Raw genomic sequence first — 23666 nt, 5'->3', positions numbered from 1 at the left:
TTAGAACATGATTAGCATATGAAATAATTAACATGATTAATTTATATGCCAAAATTTATATAGCAAAAACAATCTTTTAATCATAAACATGACGATTCCATTTGATTTTAACTTAATCTGCATTAAATCAAAAACTACCAATTCTTCATATGATAATTTTAACTGATTATAAACTATAATATGAAAAATAGAATGGAAGAACTATCATCAAATAGAAAAAAAAAACGGCACAAAAAAATTCGATCCAAAAAAAAAAAAACCGAAACCCTAATATTTTTTTTCTTCTCGAAAATCTGATCGTTTACATACAAATTTTATGAAAATCATCAAAATTAAAATCGTAGCCAAAGGCTCTGATACCACTTGTGGGAAATAATCTGTATACTTCCCTTTAACATGAAAGATTATAACGATATAATAAAGATGATCTATGGTCATAAAATAAAATACATAAGCATAAGTAAAAAAGATTTAGAATTAACCTCGGGTCCTTGCAAAATTGGCCTAAGAACAATATCAAAATTGATATTCACCTATTAGTTGCACCCAAGACGATCTAAGATATACCCTTTGATTATGCTAGAAATCAATCTAAAATGAAATCAATTAGGAAAGAAATTAAATTTCCTTATTTTTGGTCTTTCCAAAAATATATAAAGTGTAAATTAAATTTCCTTATTTTTGGTCTTTCCAAAAATATATAAAGTGTGTTAAATTGTCATCTAGCGAGGATCGAACCCATGACCTCTTGGCTTGTGTACCCTCACTATTACCACTATGACACATTCAACTTGTTGATATTAAATACAACTGATTATATTTAATTACGAATTAACAGATTAATTCTTTCAAACTAACCTTTATATATATATAATTAAATATAACTTATTATATTTAATTTACGAATTGACAGTTAATTCGTCTCAACTTAATATTATTTAATTTTCATTAAATAATTATCTCATCAACACATTTACTAACTTTTTAGTCATTTTGGGCATCAATGTAATTATATTTCTATAACCACATTTCTCAAATACGTCCTATAGGTGTGACCTTTAGGGACCAGTTGATCACCGCCATCTGTATGATAATAACGTCAAACTTTCTAGCAAGCCAACCGTTATTAGGTAAACGTTAATCAACTGATTAAATATACGAAGTATACCTTGTGAACCTGTAAGAGATTTACAAATGTTATCACACTAATTTGTGGAGGACACCAGCTCCAACATAGTTAACACTTGTTAACCCTCTTCCATATATAAATACAACACTCCCCCGCTATTCTTCCAATGTGGGATAAGTGTTGTTTTACTTAAGCTTTGGAGCAACCAAAACTCCAACAATCCCCCACTTGGTCCAAACTTAAGAAAACGAAAAGGAATCTAAGAAAAGGCTATAATCAGGTGAACATAGTCTTGAACCTGAAAAATAGAAAGAAATGAGAACAGCTCCCTCGAGTAACTTATGGCCCCATGAAAAACCCTGTCTCATGATTGCATTAGAGAATAGCCCACATCTATTCTCATAGGAGGCGGCCAACACTCCACAATCACGTAGATGAGTCCATCAAGTGTGTACTGCACACACCACTCAAACTATGAGGTATGGAACTCATTAAGGACTACCACCTGTCCAACCTAACCCTGCAGTAAATAAACATGCTAAAAAGGGATAAACTGAATAACCTCCTTTATTCATCAAAATAAAAGAATACAAGCAATGCTCGACGATTTCGTTTGACCTCATTGAATCTGGTAATCCAGATTGGGTATCCATCGTAAAAGCACTACGTAGGTGGGCTCAATCCCATCTTTTTAGCAGTTTCTGAAACTAGTTTTCTGTTTAAGGCCTTTGTCAGTGGAAAAATTCGGACCAGTAGCAAAAAGGGGCCCACCACACCACGCACGTGTCACGAGCCGAGCCGAGCCGGGCGGCGGCGGCGCGCGCGTGGGGAGACTATAGTCTACCCTCTATAGTCTAGTTAACACTTGTTAACCCTCTTCCATATATAAATACAACACTCCCCCACTATTCTTCCAATGTGGGATAAGTGTTGTTTTACTTAAGCTTTGGAGCAACCAAAACTCCAACATTACAATAATAACATAAAATATATCTGAATTAAATGTTCTTTAGAAAAGGGCCTTGCTACTTGTTTGTATTGCTCGTATTGTATATAATCAAACTCGTTTAAACCCATTTTAGGCAATCAACATAGTCGTTAAATAACTTGACCCACATATATGTGTTCGACATAATCATATTGGGTCTTCTTTACAGCCTAGAAGAATTAGAAGTTGAGTTATAAGACCATGTTTATTAGTTGTTCCTGCAGCCCTACTTAGACCTAATTTCTACATTAAAATATTAACATAGTCTTACAAACCTTCCACCAAAAACAGAAAAATAAATAAATTATAATGTGATTTTAGTACATTTCCTTCCACGTGCCCCCTTCACCCAATAACTAGCTGCCACATGGCTGATGAGAGTATGTCTCCAATGTGTTCCAAGAGTTCCTGTATGAACCGCTTGGAATGACTTGAAGGGCTTGGGTTTGTATTTTCTTTTTTCTAATTTTACTTATAGTTTGTCTTATTCAAGACCTACCGATAAAGTTGGTGTGATTAGGTTAAAAAAGGGCTTAATAATAAACTACTTTCTCTTATTTTGGATAACTGTCACAAGAATTAAGAAAGTGAGTGAATAGACGGGAATGAACAATGAAAAGTACTAATAGGATGAGTTAAGGGGTTGGGTTGTAAATAATGAAAGGTAACAAGGGTAGTATAGTCATTATGTAAGAAAAACCATTATCAAAAAGGGACAATGAGACAGTTATATAAATAGACGAAAATAGGCAATAGAATAGTTATCCGAAATAGGAGGGAGTCCAAAAAAATAAGAACTAGGTAGGTTAAAGAAAATATATAAATATTGGATTATTTCAAAATAAAATAGACAAGTGAATCACAAATGGAGGATGACTATTTGTGATTGGTGAAACCTGAAAACCAAACCGTCAGTAGCAGCAAGAAGATAAAATCAAACGGCGTCACCCCAACCAATCTCTCTTTCACTCATTCCCTCGCCCTCTCTCTCTCTCTCTACTCTAATCCTTGAGAGAGAACCAGAAATCCCTAATCTCATCCCCAAATAAAAAATGATGCAGCAACCCACCGGAATGGTCCCATCACCAATGGCCCCAACCGTGGACCCCATCCAACAAGGTGGTGTGCCAGGTCACCCTTACGGCCAACCTCCACCTCAGCAGCAACCCTGGATGATGCCGCCGCCGTACAACGCTCCTCCCGCAGCCGCAGCCGGACAGATTCGGGGTCAGCCGATGACGCAATACTCCATGCCTCCGCCTCCCTCCGCTGCGTCTCCCGCTCACTCGGCCGCCGCGAATCATGATGAGATCAGGTCTATTTGGATCGGTGATTTGCAGTATTGGATGGACGAGAATTATCTCTACAACTGTTTTATCGCTTCCGGTGAGGTACTTCCTTCGCCCTCGTCGATTGTTTATTACTCCCTCCCTCCGTCCAAGCCAATTCCAACATTCTTTTATTATCGATTAGATAGATTGCCTTGTCGAAATTTGGCCGATTAATTCCTGTTTTTTTTTTTTTTTTTTTTTTTTTTTTTTTTTGTGTGGTAGTATTTTATTTGCTGTGTTGGTGGTTGGTTAGTGGACAATTTGATTGGAAGTGATGATTGTTGTTGTGTATGTGATTTCGTTTATCGTTGGCCAAGTCGAAATTGGAGTAAGTAATTTTAATGTGTTGAGCAGGAGTTGTCTGAAGCAGGCGGAATGAATAATGATTGGCTCTATAGTTTGACAATTTGTTTCTGTTGGAAATAATGTTTTGTGTGTAATATTGTATCCTGCTTGGTTTTATTTCAAATAGTAAGCTATGAAACGACAACTTAACCATAGACTGAAACAGCCTCAGCCTTCTGCCTATGCACGTTTGGTGAGCATAATGCGGTGACTCAGTTTTGAACTTGTTGAACTAATTTCGTTTCTGCAATGTTAGAACTAAGAAGCCCAAACATTCCACTGAATCATTTGGCTGAATCCATCATAAGAATAGTGAGTCTGTGACTTCCATTGGAAATGGGGAAATTTGTAATGTTGCTTGAATCAAGTTGGTGAATTTGGGAACGTTGGGAAACTGCTTGTTTAGTAATCTGTAGTTGATACTATCAGTGGTAAAGCTAGTCCAGTATAAAACAGATATCATAAAAGATAGCTAACTGTGAAACAGACATTGTTCCTATATTGTAGCTGCTATTTGCGGAATTTTTAATTTTATTTATTTTTAATTTATTCTTTTCTTCGTCAGAGTTTGTGTTTACAATCTTAACACTGTACTGGAAAAAAAAACTTGCTGAACTAATCTTTGAAAATGTTCTGGGTTTTTAAATGTTAGGTGACATGTCTTCTGTATATGTTATGCAGGTTCAATCTGTCAAGGTTATCCGCAATAAACAAACTAATCAATCAGAACGTTATGGTTTTATAGAATTTGCTAACCGTGCTGCAGCAGAGAGGGCCCTAGCTACTTTCAATGGTGCACTGATGCCACAAACAGAGCAGGCTTTCAGACTGAATTGGGCAAGTTTGGGCGTTGGTCAAAAGCGCCAAGATGACTCCCCTGATCACACACTTTTTGTTGGAGATCTTGCGGCAGATGTTACTGATCTCGTTCTTCAAGAAGCATTCCGAGCGCATTATTCTTCTGTTAAGGGTGCTAAGGTCATTACCGATCAAACAACAGGACGGTCCAAAGGTTATGGGTTTGTGCGATTTGGAGATGAGAATGAGCAAACACGTGTCATGACTGAAATGAATGGAGCCATTTTGTCAACTAGGCCCATGAGACTTGGTCCAGCTGCTAGCAAAAAACCTGCTGCTGTTCAGCAAAAAGGTACGTGTACACTGATTTTCTTATTGTGTGTGAATGCTAGATTATTGAAGTTCTATTTCTGTGCTTTCTCTATTAGCTCAAGCCTGCCAGAAATTTGAGTTGACACGTGATGATAGCTGGATCCCTTGTGAAGTTATCCCTTTCTGATCTTTACGAGTCCTTCACTTCCTTAATTTTTAAAGTCCTTGCCTTCCAGTTTCCATTTATGATATGGGACAGATAGTTTTAACAAAAAATTGTGTAGAACACTTACGAAACCTCATATTGTCTGGAAGCAGGACACCAAGAGGCTCTCTTATTGGGGGTCTGGATGTGATTTCAGACGAAATGATTCCACTTTAGTGCGTGGCCTCATTTTAGGTCAGTCATTTAATAATATCGTAAGTTCAATATTTTTTTTCTCAGCTGTGGCATTTATGATGCTACATTCGCTAATTAATATTTCCACTACCTTTCTCATACCATTTATATAAAGTCAGTTAGTGAGCATAAATTTGTTACTTTATATTCAGGTTAACTCTGTAACTTTTAGAACCACCTGGGCATAATTTTAAGGTTCATCATACGACTTTCAGTCTTAGTTTTTATTTGTAGTTACATATAAGTTATTTATTTTGAAGGATGATTTTAATATCTCTCAATATCTCGATGGGCACTTGGGCTTGTGTCTTTCTTGAAAGCGTGGTGCAAAACCTCAGCAGCTGCGTTAAATAATGTTCGTCACTGGATGGATTTTAGGTTGTAAGTTATTTATGATTCTATAACGCCCATAGATTACTCAGACTTTGGCTGAAAGAGTAAATCGATCAAAGCATGTCCTATAAGTTTTCAATATTTCCAGGATTTAATCCGAACTACCTGCTACTTTTCTGAAAGGGTAATGTCAAATAGTTGTATATGAAAATGGATGTATTTGTGGAAAAATGAGGATATAACAGAAAAAACATAAACTACATGGAAACTATCAAGTTCTTTATACCAACAAGAAGTGACGAACTAGCACATTTGGTAACACCGTAACAATTTTGAAAAGGGTGTTGCTCTTTCATGTACATGATTTCCCATTTTGCCCTTCTTATTTGCACCCTTTTTTTCTATTTTGTATCCTATTCAATTCTCACTTTCAATTTACTACCTCTCGACCACCACCGTTGCCAGCTACCGCCACCACTCAACCGCCACTACTACTGTACGCCACCCTCTTTCACCTCTCTCACCGATACCCTCCTCTACGCAACCCCACTCACCACAGCCAACCTCCATCCCCTGCATACGCTAGTGATATCAAATTAACAACAGTTCGCTATCTATCTAGTCAACAAACTCAATATGCCATTGCCTTTGAAATAATTAGGGGTCGTATTTCTAAACTTAATAGCAATTGGCTATGAATCAACATGACATATGCCACTGAAATCAGATTTGGTACACAGTAGTACATATTCAACATTTCAACGCATAAATTAGTTTGCTATCCCTTACTCAAAATTGTTTTTCTCATTGAGAACCAATAATTTTAGAAACACAAACCCTAACTATTTAAATCGCGCCTAATTTAATTTGCATTTAATTTATTTGATACAACAAATTGATGACAACAGCTGGTGACCGGCAGCATCTGCGACTGATACTGCTTTTTGTTCCATGCTTCGAAGTATAATAATAGTACATGTATCTTTTAGCTTTACTTCTCCAGTCCAGCACCCCAGGCCACAAGTCTTAATGCTAATTCTTGATTTTTTTTGTACCTTATTTTACAATTACTTTAGATGGGAGCATTTGTAGACAGTTGCAACTTCTAATCAGTTTCTCATGTTGGTTGAGCATTATTACTTAATTGCTGTATTTACGTATTGGCATGCTCGGTGGTTCCTCAATTTTGAGAGTTGCTTTGTCGTCACTTGTGAGGCTGCGATTTGGGATGTACTCCCTCCATTTCTTCGTGAACGTCCAATCTGGTTTTGGTACAATTCTTTTTATAAATAATATTAAAAAATTCAAGCCCGCTTGTAAATGGACCATTAACTAAAGCAAATCCATTGTGCTTAATCTTAATACTCCCCACAGTTGTTCACTGCCAACCATGTATTCTCCTGCAACCACCACCTACCTTCCTGCAATCACCACCACCTCACTACTTAATCTTACTACTCCTAACAATTGAACAAGTGTTTTTTTTGGTAGGATTATTTGGATGTTTTTGTACCCTAACAGGTCCTCTCCTTGTTTAAATCGATGCTGTAGCTTGTGAATTTGGACTGCTTACTGAGTTCTGGATTGCCGGTGTTTCATTTATTGCTCTGAATTTTATGCTTCGTGAGAGCTTTTTATGTCTGCATTTTGCCTGTGTTTTCCTTATTAGCTTTCGATAGGATATTATGTTGCTAGTTGCGTCATGGCATATTTTTTTTTTATTCACCTAGAGGTATCATGGTTGCCATCCTCTTTTAAGCCAGCCGATCAGTGGTACACTGTGATGCTCCAGTGTCACTTGTTTGTTGTAACTACTCTGGAATCTCATGTTCTTTGAACCTTATGGCTTTACGCGCCTTTTTAATATATGGTCTTTTTTCCCACCTGCAAACAACTCTGTAACTTGAGTGGTAAAAGGCTCGCTTATAAAAGGGGTGGGATATGCCTCTATATAAAAAACACAACATGAAGTTTCAGGATGATCCATGATGAAAATTGTATGAAATTTATTGACCGATTACCTTTTCATTATATAAATAGAGCAGGCAACTTCCACTAGTCTGTTTTTTTTTGTCACTTGAAAAAAAGATAAATAGTTGATAATCTGGAGTTTTGTGGCGCTCATTGCAGAGCACTTCTTTACTGTTTCCTTTCATAACACTTGCTTGCAGCGTCATAGTGATCTTTACTTCCTTTGTTTCTGTCAGGTTATAATGTTTAGGGGACCATCTTGACTCTGTTCATGCTGGTTGGATACTGTGCTATATATTTACATATTTGTATCTTGTAACTTCTTGTACATAATGTTGGTGCATTTGGGAAAATTCAATCTTCTCTTTCAATGTTGTGAAAGCTGTTTTAGTCTATCTTGACTTGGTATGGTCTTGATTGTGTTCTGTTGTTAAACTTTCCTTTCCTTTTGTTGTAGTTGCAGCGTACCAGAGTACATCGGGAAATCCTGGGGAAGTTGACCCTTCTAACACAACAGTAAGTACGTTACTTTTGGTTTCTTTTGTGCCGACAGTTTTCTTCTTTTGATCTCTAAAACTTGGACCTGTCGGGTGCAGATTTTTGTTGGTGGTTTGGACCCCAGTGTTCTAGATGATCAATTGAGACAAGCTTTTAGTCCTTATGGTGAGCTGGTTCATGTGAAAATACCAGTTGGCAAAGGCTGTGGTTTTGTGCAGTTTGCTAACAGGTCAGAACTACTGCTAATTTGGCTGCTATAATAGTTTTACACAAATACTTAATTTATTACATGAGATGGTTGTATCATACAACCAACCCACCAAGTTATGTGATGCCATATTCCTTATATGATTATATAGTAATGGATTGGTTGTATGCAACTATGCATACAATATCTCATGGAAGTCTCATTGCTAGTTGGTGGTCCACAAGTTACGCTCCTAGTTCTTGAAACTTATTGTATTTTACTTTATTTCATCTAGAGCTTCTGCTGATCAAGCACTAGCTGCATTAAATGGAGCACAGATAGGATCTCAAAATGTTCGGCTCTCATGGGGACGCACTCCTTCAGCTAAACAGGTTTGACTGGTGATCTTCAGTGTAACTTACATTTTTGTACTTCTGCTTTTATTTATTAGTTATGAATTTTTTTCTGTTTTCTTTCAGACACAATCAGGCCAGGCCCAGTGGAATGGTGGTGCATATTATGGATATGGTCAGGGGTATGATGCTTATGGATATGCTCCAGTCCCCCAAGACCCTAATATGTACTATGGAAATTATACTGGATATGGAAATTACCAGCAAACCCAGCAGGTAAATCCGTTATCTTTGTGTGTATCTTCTTGTTGGAGGCAGTACCTATGAGAGAGTGTTAATGGCATTCCGTTTTTAATGTTTGACAAAGTTTCACAAAGAATTATATCAGATGGTTGTATACTTGTATGTGAGACTATCCCATTAACCCTCTAACTAAATGAGACATACATACGATTAGGGTTTGCTCATACATGGCTCACGCAAAGTTCTATTCCATTTTTAGGTGTGTTACATTGAGAATTTTTTTGTACATCCTCCTTTATACTTTTATGCTTCCTCTATTTCTTCTTTATTCTTCGAGTGGGGTTGGTTGGGGCGTGAATGATGTGCGTTATGAAGAAACTACAACCATTGTTTCTCAAATCCACTCCAAAACAATTGTGTGGCTTTGTGGAGCCTGTTTTGGAACTTGGGACTTATTTCTCGGAAGCGTATGTTATACGGTTACCAACTTACCGTAGAAGCCTAGACGGTTTGTGGAAAATAAATGCTGTGTAACTTTGAGAGTTAATAATTTGGCATGGGATGTAATGAATTCGTGTTTTTTTTTTTTTTTTTTTTTTTTTTATGCAGTAATTCCCCTACATTAGCAACTTGGAAATTGGCGACTTGGTAGTGTGGTGGTTGAAACTTGAAAGAGAACTGGCATATATATATATATATATATATATATATTCCAGCGTTTTCCTTTTTTACCTTTAATTTTTCTTTATTACTGGTTCTATGTGATGAAACCTTGTTGTTTGCTGATAGATTTGAATTCGTAACAGATTTAGTGTTTGGTTTGGCTTGTGGTTTATGAGGTGTTACTGTCATTGCTTCCCTTTGTAATGCTTGCTGCTCACTGTCTTGACCTTTTTAATTTTCCAGTGCTTTTGGAGTTCCTATGCTGTCGAGTAAAAACTTATTTAGCAAAATTTTGAATAAAACTTTTTTTTTTTGGTGTGGGTATAATGTACTGTACTACTGTTGACTGCAAAAGAAAGTTACAAGAGAAACGTTCACTCATCCACCAATCGTCGACCTTCACCCTCTATGACCCTCACACTCCGCGTGCTTCCTCCCCAGGTCCACCCTTCATCCATGCCGCCTTCCTATCACCATCCAGCCACCACTCCCACACCTAACAAATCAAAACCCAAACTAAACCAAGATTCAAAAAGAAAATTTAAGACATTAATTTGAGCAATAATTATTATTGATATTGCAATTTCCCATAAATTTTTCTTTCCTTCCTGGTTTTCTTATCATGTGCTTAGTAGGCATAGGATAGAAAAACTGTTATTACTTGCACTTCAAATACATCTTTGTCGTTCGAATTAGGATCTATAATCGAAGAAGTTTGATAGATTTGAATCTCGTGGATCAGGCGTATTGCTTTCTAATCTTCTGTGGACCGAGTGAATCGTGTGCTAAACCATTTTTCACCTGATTATTTCCCCTATGGATTTATAAGAAATCAGATGTTTGAGGTAGCAGTATTACCTCATGATTAATCCAACAGCTTCAAAATCTAAAATGATGGACAATAAAGAAAGTGCGCTCTCATTCCGTCAACAACTGATCCTCTTTCTTTTGTCCACACCCTTTCATCTTACATTGTCGAATTATCTCCCGGAGAATTTCATGGATTTCCTTTGCCTCAGCATTAGGTGGATACAACCATTAAGCTCAATAGAGCTTCCCCCGGGCAACTTCTTAACATCGAAGCTTCTCATTGTTTTCCTTACTAGCCTAGCTTCACTCCATTCTCCAATCGCGGCATATGTATTGGAAAGAAGAGTATAATTCCCGCTATTATGTGGTTCCAAAATTGATTGATGTTGCAAAGCTTTTGCAGCAAGGGAGGAATCCCCTTGGGTTCGTGCACAAGCAAGAAGTGATCCCCATGTAGCAGCATTAGCATTGAAGGGCATCCTACTCACCAGATCCTCTGCCTCTTGGAGAAAACCTCCGCGTCCTAGCAAATCTATCATACAGCCATAGTGTTGAATCTTTGGTGTAATCCCATACTTTGAGCTCATGGAGTTGAAATATGTGCGCCCCAACTCAATTAACCCGACGTGACTACAGGCCTAAAAAATTCCAATGAAACTGATCTCATTCGGCCTAGTTCCCGCTCTTTCCATACGAGAGAATATCTCCAATGCTTCCCGTCCTAACCCGTGGAATGCCAAACCCACTATCATTGTCGTCCAAGAGACAACAGTCTTACACGGCATACTCTCGAAAACCTGCAAAGCTTTCTGTATGTTTCCGGATTTTACATATCAACTAGAGCATTGCAAAGAGGAATCGTCATATGCATGTTACGCTGGTCAATGAAGGCATGGATCCATTGACCCAATTCGAGCGCACCCAAATCGGCACAAGCTGAAAGAGTAGCCAACAACGCAACCTCATCAAGCTCCACATCTTCTTCACTCTTCATCATGTGAAAGATCTCAATAGCTTCCTCTGGTCTCTTCACATATACGTAGCCAGCAATCAAACTAGTCCAAGAAATCACATTCTTTTCACTCATACTTCCAAAAATCTCCCGTGCACTATCCATGTCACCAACACGAGCATACCCAGCAATCATCGCATTCAACAACGCAACATCACTCAACCTCGACATTTCATCAAATACCCGGTGTGCATCCTCCATATACCCACATGATGAATACACCTGAACAAGTGCAATAGCAACATGAACATTCTCCTGAAACCCACTTCTTATGACCTGCCCATGCACCTGTCTCCCCACATTACCATCCAAAACCCAGTTCACCGCCCTTAGTACAAACGGAAAGGAATAACTATCAGGTAAAAGTCTCGCAACCCGAATGGCATTGAACAAAATGATGGATTCTTTAGCAGAAGATTGCTGCAATGATAATGACTTGATTATAGTATTGTAAAGATATATACTGGGTTTATATTTATGTCTGAAAACAACATGGCCATAATGCGAAAAGCCGATTCTAGAGCATGTTTCAATGAATTTTGAAAGGATAAAGTTGTCGTCATTGAAGAACCCTGTAATAATGAGAAGTCCATGGAGTTGATTTATGTGTTTTAATGAACAACAACGCCTGAGTTTTGAGATTAGTATGTCATACATTGTACTAGTATTCCACAGTTTCAAGTTTGATGATATAGCTACTCTTCACCCTTAAGTTTGAGACAATCAAAATTACTAGCCATTGTTTGAGCTCCACAAAAGAGATGTTAAATTGATCTTAATCTCAACGGTTTTAGTTACTTGTAAATAAAATCAAAGAAAGCAAATGAATAAATTTCAAGGCAAAGAAAAAGAAGAAAGAATAATGTTGAATGCCATAAAGGTTTTCTGGAAGCAATAAAACTCCCATTGTGAGTTGTGACAAAAGAATATCCGTCACAAGCGACTAAGCGAGTGACGGGTCGGGATGCATACCATATTATAAGAATATGGATGAATGTGATTAAAGCTGTCAAACAGGCCGGGTCAAATACGGGTCTCGGGTCGGGTACGGGTCAGAGAAAAGTTCATGACATGTCTTTTATTTTAACATTTTTTTAGGCGAAAAAAATACTTTTTTTTTTAATTTTTTTTGCAAAAAATTATCATTTCATTTCATTAAAGAAAGAAAATTATAACTTGCAAAAGCATATCCAAAAGGGAATACAACTGATACGTGTATTTTGTATAGTCTTTTTAGCTTATTTCAGCACGTATTTCTATGTACTTTTGTACTGTTTATATAGTATTATGCCCCGAATTGGCTACTTTGGTTCGTTTTGTCTGTTTTGTAGAAATGAACGTGGAAGTAGTAGAATCGCACCATTTTCGTCCTTTTTGCATGCATTTTGAGGAGATGGGATTTTTCAGAGTGAGATCCTGCATTGGGATGCGTGAAGGAACGGTCTACGGAGCAGTCAGTCACGAGTTTGAGCTATTTTGGAAGAAGAATACTCGATCGAGCTGTTTTATCACTCGATCGAGTGGTTTCTATGGCCGAGGTTGGTCGATCGAGTAGCATTGTACTCGATCAAGAGGTGCTGGAATTAGGAGTTACTCGATCGAGTAACAATTTTGGTCGATCGAGTAGATTACTTGGAGAGTTGCGCGATCGAGTAGTTTCAGACTACTCGATCGAGTGGTTTTGGCTTTCATGGGCTTTAATTAGTCCGTGAACGTGTTTTAGCTTATGGACTTAGTAGTTTTTCTATATAAACGCATAATAACTAGGTCATTAGCATCGATTCTATCAAGTTTTTATCTTGTCATTTTCATCTTTCACAGTAAAGACTGCGCTTCTCTTTTCCTTTCACTGTAACTTTGTTTTCGGGGTTATTTAGCTCGGATTTGTTCGTTCTTTACGCCGGATTCTTGCGATTGTAATCTCTTTCTCCCTTTTTAATATTAATCTTTCATTTATTCATCTTAATTACTTGTTTTGCTCTTCCTTAATTTCTGCCCTAATCTTTTTTATGCATTTTAATTACTATTTCATCATGCTTATTATTAGTTGTTTCAATATTGTTATTATTGACAACATTAGCGATATGAGTAGCTAAATCATTTCATGTTGGGATTAGGGGATCTGCGGTAGAAATGTGACGATGTAGTAAATAGGTTAGATGAATTAATTGTGAGATTCTGTCCTCATAGCACTATAACTGTATTTACCGACTTAGTTGAGTGCACGCTTTTGAGTCACCTTTTTAATCTGGTTAAATTTAATCCTGGATTGGAAGATTGGACTAAATAGACCTGCTATGAATAGTAGACTACCCTGACGAGGACAGAAGTTAAGTTAGTGGGAATCTAGGGTAGAAAGTGGACCGAAAGGACCTTTCCATATCCGTCTCGCAGTAATTTATCTAAGTTGTTTACAGTTGAGTCACTGGACTACCGTCGTAAACCGAAATCTTGACATGTCCCCTCTCTATTGATAGTTTAATCTCATTTTCTGCCTTTATTGCTCTTTCCTTGCTTCTCTTCCTTTTACACCTTTACTTTAGGAAACCAATTACAACCCCCCCCATTTGTGACCAAATAGACGGACCTTTACAGATATCTTGCCTCCCTGAGGAGATCGACCTGACTTCCCTAGCTATACAGTTAGTTTAGTTAGTTATTTTTGATAGGTATATGACATCCCTGTCAAATTTTGGCGCCGTTGCCGGGGAGGCAATTGCCCTATCTGTCTTTGTTTCGTTTATTTTATCCGTCTCAGGGAATTTTTATTCCTTGAGGCGCTTCTTATTCATTTTCTTTCGGTGTTGTATATGCCCGGTCACACAAAGGTTGGAGTTAGTTTCAAATTTGATTCCCGAACCGGAGAGGTCATTTAGGCATAGACTTCGTCTGCAAAGAGAATCACGAAAGGAAGCCTCGAGTACTTTCGAACCCGAACTTCAAAGATTTCCTTTTACGGAAAATCCATCTTTTGAAGAAGACACTTTTAGTTCTAAACCAACCAAGAAAGATGCCGAACATTGCACAAATCATTCGAGCCTAAAGCATCATCAATTCCAAAGGGTTTCAATCTCCAGACTGAGGATGGGAATACATTTGACATCCGTCCTTCCTATATCATTCTGGTGGAGAGAAATCTCTTTAGAGGTGTGGCAGGTGAAGACCCGAGGAAGCATATCGAGGTCTTTACGGACTACTGTTCTACTATCCCCGCCACAAAGGGGGTAACTCAAGATAAGATTAAAGAGGTTCTGTTTCCTTTTTCTTTGACTGACTCAGCCAGGGAGTGGCTGACTGATTTGGACCGTACAACAGCGGGGGTCACAAACCGGGAGACCCTTGCTCTTACTTTTTATAAGAGATATTTCCCTCCGCAGCGCACTAATCAGCTGAGGGCCAAGATTACAAGTTTCAAACAGGCACCGGATGAAACTTTCTATGAAGCTTGGTGCTGTTTCAAGAGGTTGGTGAGGTTTATTCCTCACCATGGTTTTGATCCGTGGTTCCTGTCTAATCAGTTCTAAAATGGGCTATACGATGATCACTGAGCCATACTTGATGCATCATCCAACGGAATATTTCAAAAGAACACCGACGATGATAAGGGATGAACTCTTATTGAAGAGATGGCGACCCACTGTGCTGAGTATGGAAACCCGAGGGATGGTATTAGAACAGTTCATGCAGTCGATAAGCAAGTTGTGGCTCAGCTGGAAGCCATGAATGTTAGGTTTGATAAGCTGGAGCTGCATTCTGCTGAGGAGCCTCAGACGGTCCATTTGCTTAATAAAGGGGAGACAGTCACATGTGAGAGGTGTGGGAGCAACGACGGTCACACTGCTGTTGGCTGTCTTACGGAGAAGGAACATGTCCTTGCTTTTCAACAATACAGGCAAGGAGGGGGTTCCTATTATAACAACCAAGGGGCAGTCCATCCCAATTTGAAGTGGACAAGTCAAAATGTGCTCAAGCCTACCCCTCCTCCGCAGCAACAGCCATATGTCCCTCCTCATAAGGCTCAACAAGCCTTTCAGAAGCCTCCTTCCTTTCCTACACCTAATCAAGGTGCATCATCTTCTGGTGGGGTAAGTGAGCTAGGTGAGTTGAAGACGATGTTGCAGTCTTTGACAAAGCAATGGCAGCTAAGTGATCAACAAAAAGATGCATCTATCAAGGCACTTGAAACTCAAGTTAGCCAGTTAGCCGCGAACCAGTCCATAAGGAAACCGGGACATTTACCGTCACAAGCCGATAAGAATCCATATGAGACGGTGAATTTAATTAATTTGAGGAGCGGTTATTCATATGAAGGAACGAAATCAGACCCGGGGAAGGTAATTATTGCTGATGAACAGTGTTCTGTCGAAGAAAAAGAGCTGACGATAAAGAAAGTACTCGATCGACTAATTTCTGGCGGTCGATCGAGTAAAACTGCTGAAGAAAGGACTCGATCGAGTGGAATTTCTACTCGATCAAGTGAACAGGAAAAAGAAGAGCTCGATCAAGTAAATAAAACTGCTCGATCGAGTGAATATGCTGAAGAATCTGCTCGATCGAATGACATTTTTGGTCGATCGAGTAATGAAGATAAAGAACAACTCGATCGAGAGCTGCTAGTGCTCGATCGAGTGAAAAGTCACCTGAAAGACCACGTTCGAGAGGAAAGAAGTCTCGTTCGAAGGATTTAGAGCTTGATCAGGCTGATACATTGGAAGAAAGGAACAAAGGGCTCGAGATACCCATCACAGTGCCCTTCCCGAGGCGTTTGCAGAGTACTAAGGCTAATCAACAATTCGGCAAGTTTGCCGAACTCCTGAAAAGCTTGCAAGTCACTGTGCCATTCGCCGAATTGCTGACACAGGTACCCTCTTACCTTAAATTTATGAAAGAAATTTTATCGCGTAAGAGGCACATTAACGACCATGAGACGGTAGCTTTGACCGAGGTAGGGACGACCCTAGTCCAGAATAAGTTACCTCCCAAACAGTCAGACCCGGGTAGTTTTTCGATTCCGTGTCATATTGGTACCCACTTAATTGATAACGCGTTATGCGATCTTGGCGCTAGCGTGAGTGTCTTACCGCTGTCTCTGGCTAAGAGACTTGGTTTGACCAAGTTTAATTGCACAAATATGACTGTTCAGATGGCCGACCGTAGCATATCACGGCCACTAGGTGTCATAGAAGACATACCTGTTAAGATCGGGAGGTTCTTTATTCCCGTTGACTTCGTTGTACTTGACATCCCCGAAGATGCCCATACCCTTATTATTTTAGGGAGACCATTTTTATTTACTGCCCGTGCAGTGATAGACGTCGGGGGCAAGACATTGACTTTCCAGGTTGGGGACGAGGAATTGATATTCCATCAGTCTAAGTTCCGAAGGGCTCCCATGCAAGCTCAGCCTTGCAATGCCCTATCTTCTATTGACCCTCCTATTGACACTCCAAATGAAAATTTGGTATATTGTGCTGCTATTGTGACCCCTCCGCCTCAGGTTGAGAGTAAAAAGGAGGAAAGTTCGTCTGTTTTCCTTCTGCGCAGTACGGATGAAGATAATGCAGGAGCTGTCAATAAGTATTGTGCAATTAATGTCAGTCAAGGTGGGAGCGATGATGTTAAAGCTGGTGAGAAAGGAGTAAGGACGAGAAAAGTTCGTGCGTATGTGGACGTCAACTATTCTCCTCCTAGCGATTCGAGTTCGAGCTCATGGAAATTGAAGAGGACGATTAATGTTGCTGAGATGACGTCCTCCAGTCAGGAGCCCTCCAAGGGGCTACTGAATTGCTTTGAGAAATGAGTGGGGAAATGGCCCGTGTACCAATTTGTATAAACAATTTTTAATTTTCGTCGGACTTGTTTATTGCTTTTATTTAGGACAATTAGAATTTAGACATTTTTAGCATAGATTAGAAGACTATAGACTGTTACTATTCGTATTTGGTATTTTGGGATATTTTTGCGAGTGTTTTTATGCAGGTTTGGGGAATTATACGCAAATTCAAGAGCTTACACGAGGAAAAGAGCTCGATCGAGTACTTTTTGTACTCGATCGAGTGGAATTTGTTCGATTGAATAGTTTCCTGTTACTCGATCGACAAAAGTTGAAAAGGGGAGTTCTCGATCGAGTAACTTTTTGCTCGATCGAGTAGATGAATACAAGAAGTTCTCGATCGAGCAGTTCTAAACCACTCGATCGAGTGAAATTGGAAATTACACGCAGAGAGTCTCCTTACCTTCCTTCTTTTTTTACTTCATTTTCATTTTCTTCTTCATTTTCTCGACTATTTCCCTTATTTGCGATCAAAAAAAGCCCCTAAATCCTCCATTTTTCTTGCCCATTTACCAAATCCACCACCTACATTTTGTTTACTGCAAATTAATCGTCATTTGCCCTCTATTTCCCCTTTGATTCTCGTTGTTTTACACGGTCTATTAGAGGAATTAGGGTTCCGCGGTTTTTCGATCAAAAATCGCCCGTTTTGCTTGTCGATTGTCGATTAATTGTTCTTTGTAGGTTCTTATCATCAAGTAAGTAATCCTTACTCTTCTTTATCCTTTAATTACTTTAATTTTTGCTTTTTTATGAGGATAATCAAGAATTAGGGTTTCGGTTTTCATATTAGGTCGAAATTTACGACTATAATTTTGATTCAATGCTTATTTTGTCTTACTTGATGCTTAATTCCCTCGCCTCATTGATTTTTACATGATTAATTCGAATTTTATGGAAAAATTTACGATTAGGGCTAATTACAGTCGAAATTTTCTACAGATATCTTTTTTCTTTCTTTGCCATTTGCTTAATTGGTTTCCATTGTTGCTTAATCTGCTACCCTTCCCCTATCGCTGTCTATCCGTCCTATTGGAATTTGTTGAGGAAAATATGGGAATTTTTGGGCTGTTAGTTGAATTTTTCGACTGTTTTGGGAATTTTCATGCTGTTTTCACGCCGATTTCTTATTGCTTTTCCCTTGACCTATTTTACTAGGATGGATTCTAGCTCTGTGCCCTCCACTAGCTCGACTTCTAGTCCGTCCTTGTCTGAGACGGTGGTCGCTGCTGTCACCACCGCCTCCACTTCGTTAGTACCGCAGCTCCCGTGTTCTTAGTCTCTCGTTCTGGTATCGTTTTACGCCCGCTAGCACTACTCGCTATCCTGTTTCGGCTACCACCTCGATCCACACCACTACTACGCTAGCACCGCTCGCTAGCCTTTCTTCCTCGTTGGCGGTCACAGTGCCACCCACAACCTCTACTTGACCACGGTGAGCACACCTCGTGGCGGACTCACCCGATCGGAGTCGCTACGGGCGGCTCTAGTTCCTCGGGACACCGTCGGTGGACGGTCTTCTACTTCGAGTTCTAGAGGCCGGGTCGCGGTCGTGGTCGTGCTACACCCTGTCGCCGGGCGTGTTACGATCCGAGTGGACGACACTCTTGACTCCCACCTGCGCTCCCCTGGTAACTTTTATTAACGGTGTTCATCGTAAGAGTTTTTATGACTTAGTTGATTGTGACTTTCTCCCTACGCGCTTTCTTTGCCGTACGTCACTTCGAGGCTCGGCTTCTACGAGCCGGTTGTGAGCTTTACGGGGCACGGGGATGGTCGGACTCATCACTATGAGTGGCCACACTTTCAGGGAGCTGAGCCTTGAGTTCTTCAGCTCCTTTACCTTCTCCTCAGGGGCACACGACGCTGTCCCTACTAGTCTTTCCGTGTCTTTCCGGTTGTATAACCGGACCTTCTCTATGACACTTGAGGAGTTTGGTACCCGACTCGGCCTTTCCTTTACGGGCACCACTGTTGCCCCTAGGAAGGTCATTAGTCTTCTTTGGCGGGCTTTGGCACAGACCCCTTTTCACGAGCGAAAGCTCGCTCAGGTCCACCTACCCCCCGCACGTTACTTTCTTAGACTGATGGGGAGCACTATTTTTGGCCGAAAGGAGCCAAACAACATCAACAACAACGAGCTCTCCATCTTAGGCGGTTACTTGAACATCGACGGAGAGGGTCCCTTTACCCTCAACAACGCTTATTTGACCGCCAGGTACTTCCAGGCTCAGGGAGAGAAGCTCATGGGCACTATCGTATGCGGTGGCATAGCCACCTTTCTTGCCCGTTCTCTCCTCACCGCCTTGCCTCGTGACTTACCTTACATAGACGGTGATAGGTATCTGAGCCTAGCTGCCATGCACTCTCAGACTTGGCTGACCACAGACTATCGGACATGGAAGATAGACGGTTCCCTATTCGCCGACCTTCCTTGTGACACCCTGCCTCGTCTAGCCCCTTTGCCCACTGTTGCACGGAGCGCCCGACCACCACCTTAACCTACCTACCACCTCCAGCTTCGACCTCCTACTACTTTACCCGCCGCTAAGAAGCGGCGTCGACTTGACACCGGAGAGGGGTCCACACCTTCTGGGAGTGTCCAGCCTTCCATAGCTACTCCCATCCCGACCCCCACTCTTACTCCTACTCCCGCACCCGCCGACTAGACACAGACACAACCGGTCCTACCGGCTAATTTTTTACCCCCTCCACCCTTTGAGGCGTCCTCGGTCATGGACCAAGGGCACCGTGACGGTTTGTTAGTTGAGATTGCAGAGAGACAGGCTCGTATGGAGCGGGACATAGCTTTGACTTTGTTCCCTCTATACGAGTATCACATGAGGCGACATCGTCCGATCCCAGAGGGTTGGCCACACCCTTCCTTTTATCGGTACCCAGCTGAGGGGTACCCGGAGTCTGCTAGTGAGGAGGAGGACGAGGACCCGACGGCGGCGGCAGAGAGAGCTCGAGCTGAGTAGAGGAGGAGGAGAAAGCGGGAGGTAGATCCGGATTTCACGGTGATGGTGGAGGATGTGCGTGACAGTGACGAGGAGGCTGACGAGTAGCTGCTGGTCTACTCACTTCCCCAGTTTTTTGGCTGGTTTGGGGAAGTTCGTGTTTTGTATGTTTATTCTCGCTCTTTTATTTATTTTGTCTCCTTTTTATTTTATTGTTTTTCATTCTTTATTGGTTGTATATTCCCGTTCCCCTGTATATATCTGCTGGTGTATGCTGGAGGACAACGAGGGTGATACGGTTGTTTCAGTACCAAAAATAAATACCTAGCCACGACTAACGGAAGTCAGCGGTAAGTAGGGTCGATCTTCACAGGGAGGCGGTCACTATCTACTTGTCTATTCGGTCTGTCTACGGTCACAAGATGGATGGGGGGGTTAATTGATTTCTAAACTACTGAAGATTAAGGGAAAGAGAAATAAAGGCAGAAAATGTGATATAGATAACAGATAAGAGAGAATATGTCAGGATTTCGGTTCACCATGGTAGTCAATCGATTCAGTTGCAAATAGCCTCGACAATCTACTGTGAGAAGGATAACGGAAAGGTCCTTCCGGTCCACTTTCTATCCTAGAATTCCACTAACTTAACTTCCGTCCTCATTAGGGTAGTCTACTGTTCATAGCAGGTCTGTTCATTCCAATCTTCCGATCCAGGAACGAAATTAACCAAATTAAAGGGTAACTTAGAAGCGTGCACTCAACTAAGTCGGTATTATAATTAAATTATCATGCGTACAGATTATCACAACTAAGCCGTCTAGTCTATTCGCTACATCGTCTTTATTCTACCATAGATCCCCTAATCCCAACATGAATGAATTTAGCTACTCATATTGCTAATGTTGTCAATAATAACAATAATGAAATAACTAATAAATGACATAATGAAATTGTAATAAAAATGCATAAACTAATTAGGGCAGAAATTAATTAAGGAAGAACAAAGGAATTAAAGCAAACAAAGTATGGGATTAAGATTAAAAGAGAGAAAGATTACAATCACGAGAATTCCGGCGTAAAGAGCGACAAGATCCAAGCGATAAAACCCGAAAAGCAAAAGTTACAGTGGAAAAGTTTAGGGAAACGAGAAGAGTAAAGAGAGGCGTCAGTAAAAAAGGTTTTTATGACCTAATCCCGACTTCCTTTATATAGGGAAGTCATTATTAACATAAAATAAACCTAACACGGGATAAAAATCCCGAGTATATAAGCTAATCACTCGATCGAGTAACTTTATATCACTCGATCGAACAAAACCAAGCTAAAACCTCTCGATCGAGTACGTACTTTAGGTACTCGATCGAGCACTTATTAAATAGGCACTACTCGATCGAGTATAAAAAGGAGTCGATTGAACACAATTGTACTCGATCGAGTACTTTCCAAATAAGACAATTCACTTGCCACAAGACCGAACTTCAAACGGCTGCCGTTTCTTCGTTACTTGGGAAAACAGGGAGATTCCGGTGGCGTTGGAAAGCTAAGAGGACAAACTTTCATCTTCAATTGGAGTCACCCGAATATCCATTGTAGAACTCGAGATATGACACTTCAAATTAGGCACTAGGAATTTGAAGTTCCTCCTTTGCTCGCCTAGCTATCTTACTTCTTTGCGCATCTCAAAATAGCTACATTCCCGCTCCAAATTCACTCTTCCTCCAAATGCATGCTAAACGGACGGTAAAAGGCTCGATTTTACTATTTTCTGGTCCATTCCTGCAAATAGAATAAAACAAACCAAAGTAGCATATTCGGGGCATTTTGTAGCATAAAACTACGATAATAGCATAGAAATATGTGCATAAAAAGGCCAAAAAAACTATATAAAATGCACGTATCAAATCTCCCCAAACCAAAGCTTTACTCGTCCTCGAGTAAACTAAATGCAAACTAATGGAACGGAAAATATAACTCAGAGCTAGCTACAAATGCCCACTTAGACCAATTTAATGCAAGCAAACTAGCACTTATAGCGAACAGTCAAATGCAAACGAGTTGTAAGATGTTTATAATAAAGCTGAACCGTCGACCTTGCAAGACCTTTAATAATGGACTCTCACGGGTCACTCTTCTTTCATGAAGCAAAGGGTGAACATATATATGTGTGAGAGAAAGAAAAATAGTCGCTCACCTAGACTACGACCCACATAAACATGCATGCAACTAATATGATAGACAATTCTAGCTATCGTACATACATTCCAACCAAACAAGGTCCTGTCACAGCCGAGGGCTTACAAAAATATGGTAAAGTGAGGCAATGGGTAAGGAAAGGCAAAACATGTTATGGGAATGTGGAGGTATAGGCGGCCAAGCTAGTACCTAAACAAAACCATTTAACAACATCCATTTCTCACTCAATTATAGAATTAAGCGCATATGTCCTTCATTTGGCACAAAACTCACCAAACCGAACTGAAAATACTCCTCAATAAATGTAAATAAAGCATAGGAGCGAAACCGTCTCATCAAACAACATCTTTTTCTTTCTTTTTTTTCATCACGATTTCTTTTTTTTTTTCGTTTTTTTTTTTCGATTTCTCTCTTTTTTTTTTCTTTTTCTTTTTCACGTTTTTTTCCTTTTTTTTCATCTTCCTTTTCTTCATTAAATACCAACTCCAAGTCAATGGATACAAGCCAAACTTGGCACAATAAATTATATACCGCAAAACAATCTAAACTAGCTTGACAAGGCAGGCTAAATTTGGATGTAGCTAAGGGTCATAGGTAAATTTGGCTAATATGAAGTTAAATGGGTAAAAATGAAAGAAAGTGGAAATGTAAGCACCTCCCTGCATGTGACACCAACCACTAACCCGAATTTATGTAGGCAAAAAGAAATTGAATTTCATATACGTGCAAATTGATGAACATGCTATGCAAGGAGTAACTACTCACAATCCTACATGAAACTGGTCACAAATGATACCAGTTTATACGGCTCTAATTCCTTAGAAATTATAAGTAGTTTGCCAAAATTTTCAGGTCAAGTCTATTTGTTCAGCTAAATTTTAACATAAACTCGTAGGTATGCAAAAAGACAAAGCTAAAAAGATAATTAGTTTAAATGCAGGGCTTAAGCAAAAAGACAATTTCAGTGCAATATCATCATAGAAATCTACCGTTCCGACTCAACCTATATGCAAAAATAAACATGAATTTTTTTTTGAATTTTTCAATTTTTATGAGATTTTTGAATTTTTATTAAAAATAAACAACAATGCATACGAAAATTAAACGTGACAACAGAAGTGCAATAAATACAACATTGCAGACACAGATATGGATGCATAACCTCCCCAAACCAAACCGTACAATGCCCCCATTGTACCAAATCTTGGAAAGGAAATGCAAACTAAAAGAGAAAAAGAGTAAATATGGAAAGCTCACAAGATTGCGCGAATAAAGGACCTCCCCAAACCAGCAAACAACGTGGGAGG

General features: G+C 39.7%; 1 protein-coding gene, 1 non-coding gene and 1 pseudogene across 3 annotated transcripts; 1 reads left to right on the top strand and 2 right to left on the bottom strand.

Annotated features, from left to right (window-relative positions):
- Positions 1-2965: 2965 nt before the first annotated feature.
- LOC141633717 (polyadenylate-binding protein RBP45-like) lies at positions 2966-13339 on the top strand. Of its 2 annotated transcripts, none has more exons than XM_074446144.1 (7): positions 2966-3508; positions 4475-4943; positions 8065-8123; positions 8204-8334; positions 8588-8684; positions 8772-8921; positions 12705-13339. In XM_074446144.1, the coding sequence occupies exons 1-7, from the start codon at positions 3170-3172 to the stop codon at positions 12708-12710; spliced, it is 1251 nt and encodes a 416-aa protein (XP_074302245.1). In that variant the 5' UTR covers positions 2966-3169; the 3' UTR covers positions 12711-13339. The 2 variants fall into 2 exon arrangements, with proteins under 2 accessions (XP_074302245.1, XP_074302246.1); XM_074446145.1 differs by lacking the exon at positions 12705-13339 and adding an exon at positions 9498-9809.
- Positions 10335-12153, bottom strand: LOC141633716 (pentatricopeptide repeat-containing protein At5g56310-like; annotated as a pseudogene).
- A 1421-nt stretch (positions 13340-14760) lies between the features above and the next one.
- Positions 14761-14866, bottom strand: LOC141636055 (small nucleolar RNA R71). Its single transcript, XR_012540695.1, has one exon. It is a non-coding gene; the product is annotated as a small nucleolar RNA R71 (small nucleolar RNA).
- Between the last annotated feature and the right edge of the window lie 8800 nt (positions 14867-23666).

This window comes from Silene latifolia, chromosome Y, assembly GCF_048544455.1.
Source record: "Silene latifolia isolate original U9 population chromosome Y, ASM4854445v1, whole genome shotgun sequence".
NCBI classification, from domain to species: Eukaryota; Viridiplantae; Streptophyta; class Magnoliopsida; order Caryophyllales; family Caryophyllaceae; genus Silene; species Silene latifolia.
The sequence above is the reverse complement of the archived record's forward strand: the minus strand, read 5'-3'. Positions and strand labels throughout refer to the sequence as shown.

Excerpts from the sequence above, each read along its gene's own strand:
- LOC141633717 (XM_074446144.1), top strand. The coding sequence starts at position 3,170 with ATGATGCAGCAACCCACCGGAATGGTCCCATCACCAATGGCCCCAACC. Across the intron at positions 3,509-4,474 it reads GTTTTATCGCTTCCGGTGAG|GTTCAATCTGTCAAGGTTAT; the intron begins GTACTTCCTTCG and ends TATGTTATGCAG. Across the intron at positions 8,335-8,587 it reads TTTGTGCAGTTTGCTAACAG|AGCTTCTGCTGATCAAGCAC; the intron begins GTCAGAACTACT and ends TATTTCATCTAG.